Here is a 12,488-nt window from a genome sequence, read left to right as displayed (position 1 = left end):
GTGTTGCACTTGTGTCGTGCTTTATTATCGTTATTTTTTTAATATCTGATAAACGCTAATCAGGAATTGAAGGTAAACGGAGGTGGTTTTGATAAGCGTCCTTTCATTCAAAGGACTGTTCTGTGTTCCTGTTGGGTAACAGTTTGACAATGGCCAAAATTTATGACGCTTTCAAGAATATTGCGAGAAATGGTTATTGATAACTTATCAAACTGTCTTGAACAACTCAGTCAGGAGCTGAATAGCATGGTGTAGTGGTGAGAGCATTTCACCAATGTGGCCTGGGTTCGATATGTGGGTTGAGTTTGTTGTTGGTTCTCGTCTTGCTCCGAGGGTTTTTCTCCGGGTTCTCCGGTTTTCCTCCCTCCACAAAAACCAACATCTCCAAATTCTAATTCGACCAGGATACGGGACCCGCATGAAAACCAGCTAAGGCTAATGTGGCTTTGTCTCTAAATATTGTAATTTATTTTAAACTCAGAGCTAAGCTGAATGGACGGTACAGGTATAAAAGTGACTATAATATCAGCCATTATGGAAAGTAATTTACGCTTCAAATTGCGACTCTTTTCCTCTGTGGTAGAATATAACTTCGACCGTGATATTATTTCCCACACAGGTGGACATTTTGATGTCACTAAAGAGAAGAGACCAATGGATATAAAGAAGGTATCAGTGAATACGTGTTTCTTGTTCAATACTCGGACGAGCTCAAATAGTGAAGCCCGTGGAAGGAGACGGGGCGACTCCCATAAAAAAGGACAGGGGTACTTGTTGTACATTTCAAGGGTGAGAAAAAAAGCGGTTTCGGTACCTCCTAGGTGTTCGGACTCAAAACGTCCACAGCGGGAGCTTTTTGGGTATGTTTTAGGGGATTAAGCCAGAAAAAATATGACAGGAGAGATATGACAAACAACTGATTTTTAATTTTCTCTCATTGACATCGTGAATTAACAACTCATCAGTTAAAGAGTGCACATTTGCCGAATGTGTTGTTCTAGAATTGGTACCACTTAGCGGTGGAAAATATTTCAAGCCACGCCCACATAACCGGATCTTGATAACACTTAGGGGATCTTTTCAAAATTTCCGACGGGCACCCCCCCTCCCACCTCCCCCCAGGAGTGAAGCAGTCAGACGTTTCTATGAGAGTTTGATTGCCTGACAGGTTGAGTTCTCACAAACTCAAGGTGACTTGTGTCTGCTTTAGGTTATGTTTACTTAAGGCAGTCGTTTTGTAATAAAATGAAGGTATATGAGTTTTGCGGTGCAGTGCCTTCACGTGGGGATGATCACAGAAGATTTTTGACGATTCTCTGCTAGAGCCTGACCTTTTTCCCAAGATTTTTCAAAGATTATGTGAAGGTCATATAATCGTTGCCGACGTTTTCCGCCCATTTCCGAAAAAAGGCCGAAAAATCCAGAGTACAAGCGACATGTTTTGAGGTCATCATTTCGTTATCATTACACTTTTGAGTTTTTCCTGATTTTGATTGGTTTAGCTGAATTGCTCCATGTACCTAACCAACCAGCGATGTAAGAGTGTAATCGAAGTCCTAAAAAATAAAACTAAGAAAATGTCCTGCTGTGTTGACCTATCCTCGGTCATATTCTTGCTCAGGAATATGTTCGTTTGTCCTTCGATTCCTAATTCAATCAAACAAAGGTTTAAAAGATGTCTTCCTCCTTCAAGTTTATTGCGTCTGTGATAACTTTGCGTTCGTGTGATTTTTGAAACCTCAGTACTAATACTTCTTTTCGCTTCCGCAGACACCATTTGTTCCCAAAGAACCTACTGTTCCTCAGCTGGTAGGTACTACAAAGCTCAAGAGCCTCCTATATCGCAATTAAGCCGTGTTGCCGTTTCAGCAGGATGACATATTCAGCTGTGTTGAATAGTATAAGTTTTAGCTTTAAGTTTCTCCGCATTTTACGAAGAATGCGATCTAGGGCAAACTATTGAACGTACGGACGGACGGATAGACGAAGGAATGGACGAAGGAACAGTCGGACGGACGGACCACTGTACGAATGAACGAACGAACAAACGAACTAACCGTCGGATGAATGGATGGACGGACGGACGGACTGATCAACAGTAATTTTCCGTCACTGTTTCAATTCGACCGGGACCGAGGACCCGCATGGAAATCAGCTAAGGTTGATGTGGCTTCCTCTCTAAATATTGTAATTTATTTATTTTTATTTATTCATTCACTGTTGTTATTCCTTACCCTCTTGCATTTACAGCGCATGCGAAAAATCAAGCCGTTCAAGTTAGCTGATGTGACCAGGATTCTAAATCCAGAGGAGAGACAAAGAATGTTGACAGGCGCAGTCAATAGAATTCTTGCTGCTGAAAGTGAGTCAACTGCCTTGTGTGAAGCTTCCTTAAAGCGCTTAGCACGACGTCAACTGGAAGTTTACGCTCTTTTCTTTGGCGTTGACTTATTCTGGAGATGTCTTTGCAGAAGTTAGATTGACGATGTACATATTGATTATGAACTTCTAAAGCATATTCAGGTCTAAGCCTGTGCTTTCTGACTTATTTTTCATCCATTTCTTGGGATTATATATCCGAATTTTAGCCTGAAGTTTTTTAATCCACATATTCTTTTGCTTGAGTTTTTATGTATCAAATAATGCTTGGCTAAATCCAGCCTCCTTTTTGGGTACAACACACAGTTTGCTATATGTCAACTTTGGGAAACCACAGCTAGAGCCCATTACATTAGCTGCTATGCGTCGACGTCAAGCGAAACAATTAATAATTGGTTGCCAACTGAAGCTGGTAATAATAAATTAAGGGGAATTTGGAAAGTTGACAGTTAGGGCATTAGACCTTCTTTGAAGCGAAGTGGAAAACTGTGGGTTGCGCGAGGACAGAGTTGAGTTATTGAAGGTAGCATGGTAACGGAAAACAGACGTTGCTAAACAAATGAATCCGCTGAACGAAAGAAGATGGCGATTGTGCATTTTACCACAATACCACGCGAACCTCGCACAGGCCATAAAGTACAAGGAAAACCGTATATTTGCATTATTTGTCCCTGTGTTAACGACATAGTGTATGCTAGGTTTGAACATGTGAGAACTTTTCTGTACGTTTTTAAGAGCGATGTTAAAGTTTTCCAGCGCTAAGAATTATCACTAAATGTACCAGCCGCCATCTTTTTTCTTTCGGAAGATTGCATGCGAAGCAATTTGATTAACACTGCCTTTTGCTCATTTCTTTGCAGATAGTGCAGCCAGGAGTGGAGTAAGCCAGGTATGGCTGGGATTTATGATGTTCATCAATTAGTGGTTTTCACTTGAGCGTCGAAAAGTAATTGATTTTACATTATTACGCCGCACGATTGCTTCAAAAAATCTCCCGCCACTTCGCCATCCACTCAGACGTAAAACCCATGCGAGAAGTTTCTTTGTTCTTGAATCCTTGAGCTTTGATGTATTACAGTTTACCTCATCAAACCTTTTGTAATTTATTTAACAGTCTTGGACCCCAGGATAAAGAACTTGCATAAAAACCAGCTAGGCCTGATGAGGCTTCCTCTCTAAATATTATAATTTATAATTTAAAATTAAAGGGAATTCTCTAGGCTACAGATTTAACATTTTCAAGTCGCTTTATATGTTACATGAATAACTTTGATAATCTAGCGTATACTGTTTGTTAAACTGATTTTCATATTGTATTTCGTTTTCCTTCAGGAACATATCAGCCTCATTGTTGGACTTGTTACTCAACTCGGTGGTGACTTAAAAATGGGTAGGCAATCTTCTTCTTCCTCTCCACAAAAGTTTCTTGCGTTTCTTTTGCTCCCTGGAAGCCTGGAAGCTCTTTCCAAACCTCTTTCCCCTCTTACCATTGCTTGCTACCGGTTGATCGTTAACTTACGTGTTTCTTTGTTCTATGCCACTGCAGTGCTTCAAGAGTTTATTCTAGAAGATATCAGGCCTCGTTACGAACTGTTAATGTCATGGCTGTATCAGGAATACGGAGCATCGGAAGGCACTGAAATGCCGGGAGAAGATAGCGAGTTACGACAATCATACAGCGATTGTATTCTCCATCTGATGGACGGATTGTACGCCAAGCTGGACCCCAAAGACAAGTAAGGGTCTTGTCTTGATACTTCCACTCTCAGTCACACAATGTCTTATTCAAATGAAAACTATGGAGTAGTATTTTCATGTGGTACTCTTCATTATGCTGCATAAGGTGGTTCTAACCTTTAATTAACGCCTGTGAATAACGCAGTTTCAATTGAGTGTCGTAAAACCGAAACCAAAGTAATCACTCTAGCCAATCACAAAAGACACAGACAACCCAATGAACCAATCAAAACTCAAAGCAGATACACGTAGCTAAGTAGAAACGCGGGAAAACGTGTGTAAGCGAGTCACGATTGGTTTTTGTTTGCGTCTGATTGGATGAAAAAGTGGCGCGGTTTTTTTGAACCAATCGTGTAGCGTAGCAATGCAAAACCAAGTAATTTCCGACACTCGAGTGAAAACCACTCTAAAAGCTAAGTCTGTGGCCATTCAAATGAAAGCTGGTATATTGCTATAATGGTGTATTCCTGGATTTAAGGTAATTCCTCTGAAATAAAAGTGACAATAGATTTTTGTTCAAACTTTGTCCACTGAATATTTATCATATGATAACTTCAATTTTGAAATAAAAAAGGGGGGTGCCCATGCCCATTAAGGAGCAGTGAGGCATTGAAAATGCCCCATTTTGGCATTATTTAATGCTTATTATAAGAACGCATTCCCAGTAATTGGAACATCTTTGTGAGCCCGGACTCATAAGAACACGCATTAAACTACAGTCAATACATTGTGTCGGACACAAATAAACGTTTTAAGTTTGATTCAGACAGAAAGCTAAATCCTTGGTTAAAAATTTGAACTAAATTTCTTGACGTGGTTACCGACTGCCAAATAGAAAAGACCACCGTGTATCTGCTATTTTTCTTATTTATTCAATTTTCAGCAATAGAAATTAGATCAGTCTTTTCTCACGCAAAGCTTATGATTAGTTGATTACAATGAGTGGAAAAAAAATTGGGGTGCCCGTGCTCGTTGGTGAGCTAGAGCCATTTTTCAACTGACAGAGCTCAATATCAAGGCAATTCCGTCATGTTTTCAATGTGCGCTTGCACGAGCGCGCGCTAATGACGCCATAAATTATGCGCAGTAAGGATGCGCAATGCAAATGTGAGGAATGACCTTAAGTAAAGCTTCCTGTCGTTGTTTGTCTTCTGTTTCAGGTTATTTTCTCGTATTCTGCTGGACATACCGTCACTAACAGACGGGGCTGTCATGGCTGTCAGAATGTACTGCGAAGATTTGGTGAGTTGTGAAGTCAGGAGAGCTGATCGATGCGTAATCAAACGACAAACTTAGAAAGCTACGGTTAACGTTTTCAAGATATACAAACTAATATGTTGTTTCCTAATTAATGGCCAGTTTATTAGGAGGCGCGGTGGCCTCGTGGTTAGTGCGCTCGTCTCCGGATCGAGCGGTCCTCGCCCGGGGACATTCCGTTGTGTTCTTGGGTAAGACACTTTACTCTCACAGTTCCTCTCTCCACCCAGGTGCGTAAATGGGAACCGGCGAATTTAATGCTGGGGGTAACCCTGCGACGGACTAGCATCCCATCCAGGGAGGAGCAGAAATATTGCTATTCGCTTCATTCTATAGAAACGAGATAAGCTCCGGCCTGATGGGCCACTTGGCTTTACCTACCTTATGACCTTTACACCCCTGGGTTTATTATTTGCAGGAGCGTCTTCTAGTTGGATTTTCTACCCTAAGGGAACTAATCTTAAAACGACCAGCAACCCAGCAACAATTGTTGCAAACTCTTCTGGAGCTGACCACAAACGAGAAAGAACAGGTGCGGGTACAAGCCATACACTCGGCTAAGAAACTTCACACGCGGCCGGAACTAGCGGAATCCATTGAGGTAAAAGATATTTCTGGTCTGACAGAGTTGTTTGTTTATAGCAATCCTCTTTTCTTCAGAATTTTTTACACAAAACATCGGCGTCGCTTCATGTGATAAATCAAACACGAGAGACAATGTTTCATTACATTTGCAAAAGCCGTGGAGAGAGTTAGAAAAATGAAGTACAGCAGAGTCTCTGGCGCGTGCAGCAGAGTCCGCAGGAACGATAATGACATGTCTGGCAGTTCTGGTGCCTGTCGTTTTAGATTGTTAGTTTATTTGTTATTAAATTTTCCTTGGTTGGTTCTGAATTTCAGAAATACGCGTTGAGTTCTTTACAACAGTTGTTAGCTGACCACCCGCCTGCCCCAGAGGGACTGGACCCTGATATAGGTACAGCTCGAAACAAACGCACATTAGATGCTTATTGTCTATCATAATCTCCCTACATTTGAATACCAGTATGTGGCAGGTAGAGCAAGTTGTGTGGGTGTTCACCGTTATCTTTATTTTATGGGGATGACTCTTTGATGGTGTCAGCCACGCCGGAGTTCTTGTACATTTGTACTGATGGTTGCATAACGGTATTGACTCGTGGAAGTTTATGTTTTAACGCTGGGAACGTCTCTATTATTTGGGAGTTGTTAACTGGAAGGTCGCAAACGGTTATCACATTCTCAATTATCATTATTTTCTCTTTTGTTTACAGAAGTGGCTCCTGGCGAGTGGACAGATGACACGATTAAACTTTGTCTTTATTTATATCTTGCACTGCTTCCACAAAATCATAAACTATTTCACGAGTAAGTTTATCACCAAAAGTCCTCATCCTTCCTCCTTTATACTTGCATTAACAGCGCAATTGTGATAACTATACAAGTGTTCATAAAATGGTTGTTAATGATAACACTGTCTTCATTCTCGACAACCACCAAATATTAGCCTTTGTAGGACAGATAAAATAGAACAAACTGGTTAAATGTGAAAGCCAGAACGATGTTCATGGGGAGTTAGGTACTGGGAAAATAGCTCTTCGGTAAGTGAAAGACTTTGTTTACTGCCGCCATACTGGTTTTCACCATCTATGCACCAACATGACGGCCGTCGAGTAAGCCCTCTTAATATATCTATGGTAGCCTAGTCTCAGTACTCCCTCTGACCAAAACATTGGCAGTTCTAGAGTAGCATAACTGTCTGGTGTGTGACTTAATATACAGTTCACTAACTCCTCTCTGTGCTTGTCCTCTGTTCTCCCCAGATTGGCTAAAGTGTACACAGCTTCCTCGCAGGTCATAAAAAGAATCATTCTTAGACATCTTGAACATCCTGTAAGTATACTGCCAATTTTTAAGTAGCTAATAGTAGGCCTAAGATTTTTCATTCAATAATGTCAAAATGGGACAGCACCTGGCAATTGCGGTTGCCTTTTTCTAACCCAAATCCGACAATTTCGCTCACTACTTAAGTAGAGTGTTACTCAAAGTGGTAACAGTTTTGACTGAGAATAATCCCATTGTTTCTTTAAGAGCCGATACCTTGTTCATTAAAACGATATTCGGTTTATCTTAAGGCCAGTGTTACTTCTTATTCTCTCATTTTCATTTACACGCGCTGCGGACCTACAGTTCTGCTTCTCTATTTTGTCTCAGGTTCGTGCAATCGGTATGGCGTCACCTGAGCTCTTGCAGTTGGTAGAGAACTGTCCTACAGGCGCTGAAACACTTATAGCTAGGATTCTTAACATTATCACTGACAAAGGTACTGTGCTGTATTTTTTAGGTCCGATATCTTACGATTGCAAACATAATACGGAAATACAAGCAGTGCTTTCTCAGTTTATGAAGTTAACGCTTTAGGAACAGTACCTGTATGGGGCTGGTGAATCAAACTCGCCATTGAGAGACATTTAAGAAATAGAAAACATGTACCGTGTGTCTATCGAGTATAAATCTACTAGCGCTCTATCGCGAATGCCGTTCTCTGATTGGCTACTCACTATCTATTCTGTGATAGATAGTGAGCAGCGTAGCAGTGTACCCTTGTTAACAAAATGACGGCCGCTTCTTGGCGTTTTCGAAGTGTCTGTGGAGAGGATTTACATAAAGTTTTGAACGAGTAGTAGATTTATACTAAAACAATTAAATTATTCGCTCTTGATTTCTATGCGCGATAGTTGACGAGGGCGCACACGCGTTAGAAATCTCGAGTACGCGCGCTGTGATTGGTCAATTTAGCGGGCCATATTTCTCCTGCACGGCCCGCCAAAAATTTAAAGTTGGTTTTGTTGCCAAACTGTTTCGTGATTTATCGCCAAGTATTCTTGACTTTTATAGCAAGTGGAAGTTTAAAACTTTCTTATACTCTAACTTGTGTAATAAAGCTTGCTAAAGACTTAGACACAATTTCAAACTGACTCGTTTTGCTTTTGAGGTGCGTCAGAAATTTGAAGCCTTTCCGAGTCCGCGTGAATAGAAATCGTTTCCGAACCCGTCAGGCACACAGTAGAGATATAATAAATATCTTGCTAACCTCGTCTTCTCGGTCCGTACTGTAAGTTACGGATCCTCTTTTTTTTCTCAGTCGATTTATGGCCCGCGCGCTTCGCGCTTGTGCCATAAATCGAAGAGGAAAAAACTCGATCCGTAACTTACAATACGGACCTCGAACTCGGTTAGTAAGAGGTATTTATAGTTCACCACTAAATTTTCTCCGATTCTTATTTGTTTAAATTGATCACGTGACGCGATAGTGTTCATCCGCGGAGAGACACTATCAGCCCATAGTGCCCGTACGAGGAAAATACCCGGATGGATAGTACTCGTCCGTGAAAAATTTTCTGTAAACAAGCGAGCTTATAAAAAAAACTTAACAAATGAAATTGTGTTAAGTGGGTTTTGTTTATTTTCCGTTTTAAATTTTACATTTGGCTTTCACGGCTTTCATCTAAAAAAGTTGAAAGTAATTCAATATGATTTTTGAACTGGCTCGCGGAAGAAAATTCAGTGGTGAACAATAAAGACAATAGAGTGTTTATATCTCGGAACTATCGGTCTGATAGTTGCCCCTTGGAAATTTGATGTTCTTAAAACTAGCATATTTGTTTTAAGAGCATCAAATTTCCGCGGGGCAACTAACAGCCGATAGTTCCTCGACAGAAGCACTCTATTGTTTAAATAGAAACAGGAGTGGAAGTTTGGGAGAACGAGAAATGCCGAAAGGCGAGTGTTTCTACAGCTTTCTTGAGCCCTCCCAAACTCTATCAGTCGATAGAAACACAGAGAACCAATCAGTCAGCGCGCATATTTTCTTCGGGCGATTTCCTAAATGTATATACAGGCTCTTTTCTTTTCTGTTTCCAGCGGTACCCACAGCAGAGCTGGTTAAGCGAGTCAAGGAGCTCTACCACAAGCGTGTATCAGACGTACGGTTCTTGATCCCTGTACTCACTGGTCTGAAGAAACAGGAAATCATCGCTGTACTGCCTAAGCTGATCAAGCAGTCACCCAGTGTGGTCAAGGAAGTGTTTAATAGACTGCTGGGATGCTTTCATAGTAAGTGTATTGCTTATCATTTGCACTGTGGTAAATGTTTGTCGCTTCATAGCTCGGAATGCGGTTTCCGAAGGTTTCTTGAGCCTGTGGTTATTATGGAACAAGCTGGTTTGCAACGTTAATTAGGGACCTTAAGGAAACCACGACGGCAACGAGAATGCCAACAAACAAAAGGCTTATTAATGTGCAGAACAGTGGCTGTGCACGTGCGTTATAAATCTTTGTACATTTCTTTGCCGTCCTCTGCAAACAACAACGTGAAATGACTAAGTTCATATTTTCATTTGGAACTGAACACGGGCGATACATATTTAGCTTGAGCAAGTTCTGGGACCAGTAGGCGTGCTGAACAAATCAAGACAATTGCGTTGTCCTCGGAGTCGCCGCGGTCATTGCTTAAAGAGTACTTCCACCTGCCTTGCCCCAACAAAGGCCGAACGCTCGATACATTATCTTCACAAACTCGTTACGACTGGTAACTTATGTTGTTCAATACCTTGTTGCTGGGACAATACCTTGATTGAATAAGAAATGAAAATTGTTCTTGTCTTCTGAGTATTTCTCGAAACTGAAAGTGACACTTCTGTAGGCCTTGCTCTCATCCTGACTTGACGTTTTTTTCCGTTCGTCGTGCAATATTAGGGAGCTTTACTAATGACGACGGCGACGTCGAGGACGACGCCTTATAAAAAAATGGAATTATATTTTTCCTTCGAATGTCGCAACTGCGTAGATCTGCTCAGGACGCCTATCGGTCTAAAAACTTGCTCAGGCTAAGTATGTGATGGCAGCATCCAATTCCAAAGGAAGATACTTAACATTAGCCACTGCGGTTCAATCGCGTTCTCCAAAATACGTAGGACTTGGTCATTTCACGTTCCTGTTTTGCAGAGGAAGGATATGAGATGTACCAAGATTCAAAACGCACGTGCGAAAACATTGCTCTGCTCATTAAACCTTTTGTTTGGTGACGTTAAAGTCGGCGTCGCCGTTGTAGTTTGCGAAAGCTCCCTATTAATTTCCTGTGAAGAAAACCTCCTTGAGCAGCTTTAAGTTCTCAGTGACGGGAAGCTAATTTTCTATTTTCTTCCTTCCTCAGGTGACTCGAAGGTATCAGCCACCAGTCCCCTCAGTCCGTCTGAACTCCTGGTCGCTCTTCATCAAATCGAGGCTAAGAGTGACATGAAGTCTGTTATGAAAGGTAAGCTAAGTCTCTGTGTCCACTGGTACACTTGCTGCGATTGGTCTATTTTGCTGGCTGTTGTACGGCCCTCTTCCCGCGCGCTTGACTTTAGAAGTTGTCTTTTCTTTGTAGCGAGATATGCAATAAACATCTTATTTACCTCGCTTTTCCTGTCCGCACGCTATGATTAGATCCTCGTTTTTCCATGGATACATGGCCCAAGCGTGAATAACAAGAGTATCCGTATCTTATAGGAACTTGAACTTGATTGCAGTTTTAAAAGGTATACGGACTGCATGCTCTGCGGCTCGGAACCACCGAGAGACGTGAATACGATTTGTAATGTGGTAAATGCAATGGTAAGCAAGCAACCAAGAATACATTCTGCTGCTCCACTCATCTTGGACCGAAATCTCACTCTGTTTGACGTCGAAAAGTGATCACGAGGTCTCTTTCCTCTTGGCCGTGAGTGATCTGGGCTCCAGTGTACTGTTCCACAATACGTTCCTCTTGCGTGTTACAAGATTCGGCCCTGATATTCCATTTATCTTGTGCCTCAGTTTCAAAATAGGTTTTCGTGCAAAACCTTTCATATGAAAATGAGTTTGATTTGCATGAAAATGAACCTGTAGGCGGAACACATTTTCATGTGAATGGTTTCGCTCGAAGACTCGTTTTGACACAGAGGCACAAGGTAACTTGGAGATGGCTTTACTGAACTAATGACACGGACATGGTGTGGATACATACATAGACTATCATTCGTGCCAGCTAGGAGACTGTTTTGTGCTAATCATTTTCTGTTTTCCCTTTTTCCCATACTCAGCCAGCAGCCTGTGTTTCGCAGAGAAGACCATTTACACTCAGGAGGTGTTAGCAGTGGTTCTTCATCAGCTGATGGAAATGAATCCTCTCCCTACCCTGTTCATGAGAACGGTAATTTTCACCTCTGCTCGCATTAGAACACCTCTATCCTCCGCAGAGGCTCAAAGGGTTTTTTTTCGGTGAGTGCAGGCGCAGGGTTCGACTTTGCGCCTGTACTCACCTGGCACAGCGGCTTTCTATAGCGAACGTTTCGAACTCTGCGGAGGAGAGATGTAGAACACTTTAGAAGAGAAATTATATCGCGTTTCATTTTACTCGGCAGGTGATCCAGTCTCTAAGCATATGTCCTCGACTGGTTGGCTTTGTCATGAACATACTTGCCAAATTGATCACCAAGCAGGTGAGTAAATTCTGTACACGCAGTGAACTGAATTATCATAGGAAGACTTGGTGGTCTTGATTGACTGTTTTTCTGTTTGTCTTTCAGGTCTGGAAACAGCCCAAAGTTTGGCAGGGATTTGTCAAGTGTTGTCAGGTAATATTCGGGTCGCGGAATTATTCCATTCAATTACGTGTAACACGATTTCCTTTCTGAAGGCGCGGTGGCCTCATGGTTAGTGCGCTCGTCTCCGGATAGAGCGCTGAGGGTTCGAGCCCTGGCCGGGGACATTGTGTTCTGTTCTTGGGCAAGACACTTAACTCTCACAGTACCTCTCTTCACCCAGGTGTATAAATGGGAACCGGCGAACTTAATGCTGGAGATAACCCCGCGATGGACTGGAATCCCATCCAGGGGGGAATAGAAATACTCCTAGTTGTTTCATGGTTCAAAAACCGGGATAAGCTCCGGCCCAATGGGCCCCTTGGCTCGTATGCAGACTTTACCTACCATTTCCTTTATCCAACCGTACAGACTGTATTCTCTTCTGAGGAGATGCAGTCTCCGTTTACAAAACCTCTGTCTTTGTTTTGT

General features: G+C 41.9%; 1 protein-coding gene across 1 annotated transcript in view; it reads left to right on the top strand.

Moving 5' to 3' along the window:
- The window catches only part of LOC145483652 (symplekin-like), a 28,171-nt gene that overhangs the window by 12,445 nt on the left and 3,238 nt on the right, over window positions 1-12,488 (top strand). The window contains exons 19-35 of the mRNA XM_081462189.1: window positions 620-669; window positions 1,771-1,809; window positions 2,251-2,362; window positions 3,240-3,268; window positions 3,712-3,769; window positions 3,926-4,115; window positions 5,277-5,358; window positions 5,792-5,974; window positions 6,274-6,349; window positions 6,666-6,759; window positions 7,215-7,284; window positions 7,606-7,714; window positions 9,316-9,507; window positions 10,607-10,708; window positions 11,517-11,626; window positions 11,838-11,915; window positions 12,003-12,050. Of these exons, the coding sequence (XP_081318315.1) occupies window positions 620-669; window positions 1,771-1,809; window positions 2,251-2,362; window positions 3,240-3,268; window positions 3,712-3,769; window positions 3,926-4,115; window positions 5,277-5,358; window positions 5,792-5,974; window positions 6,274-6,349; window positions 6,666-6,759; window positions 7,215-7,284; window positions 7,606-7,714; window positions 9,316-9,507; window positions 10,607-10,708; window positions 11,517-11,626; window positions 11,838-11,915; window positions 12,003-12,050 (1,622 nt within the window). The remainder of the gene's footprint in view (window positions 1-619; window positions 670-1,770; window positions 1,810-2,250; window positions 2,363-3,239; window positions 3,269-3,711; window positions 3,770-3,925; window positions 4,116-5,276; window positions 5,359-5,791; window positions 5,975-6,273; window positions 6,350-6,665; window positions 6,760-7,214; window positions 7,285-7,605; window positions 7,715-9,315; window positions 9,508-10,606; window positions 10,709-11,516; window positions 11,627-11,837; window positions 11,916-12,002; window positions 12,051-12,488) is intronic.

The sequence above is a fragment of the Orbicella franksi genome, chromosome 4 (genome assembly GCF_964199315.1).
Source record: "Orbicella franksi chromosome 4, jaOrbFran1.1, whole genome shotgun sequence".
Classification (NCBI taxonomy): Eukaryota; Metazoa; Cnidaria; class Anthozoa; order Scleractinia; family Merulinidae; genus Orbicella; species Orbicella franksi.
The sequence above is the reverse complement of the archived record's forward strand: the minus strand, read 5'-3'. Positions and strand labels throughout refer to the sequence as shown.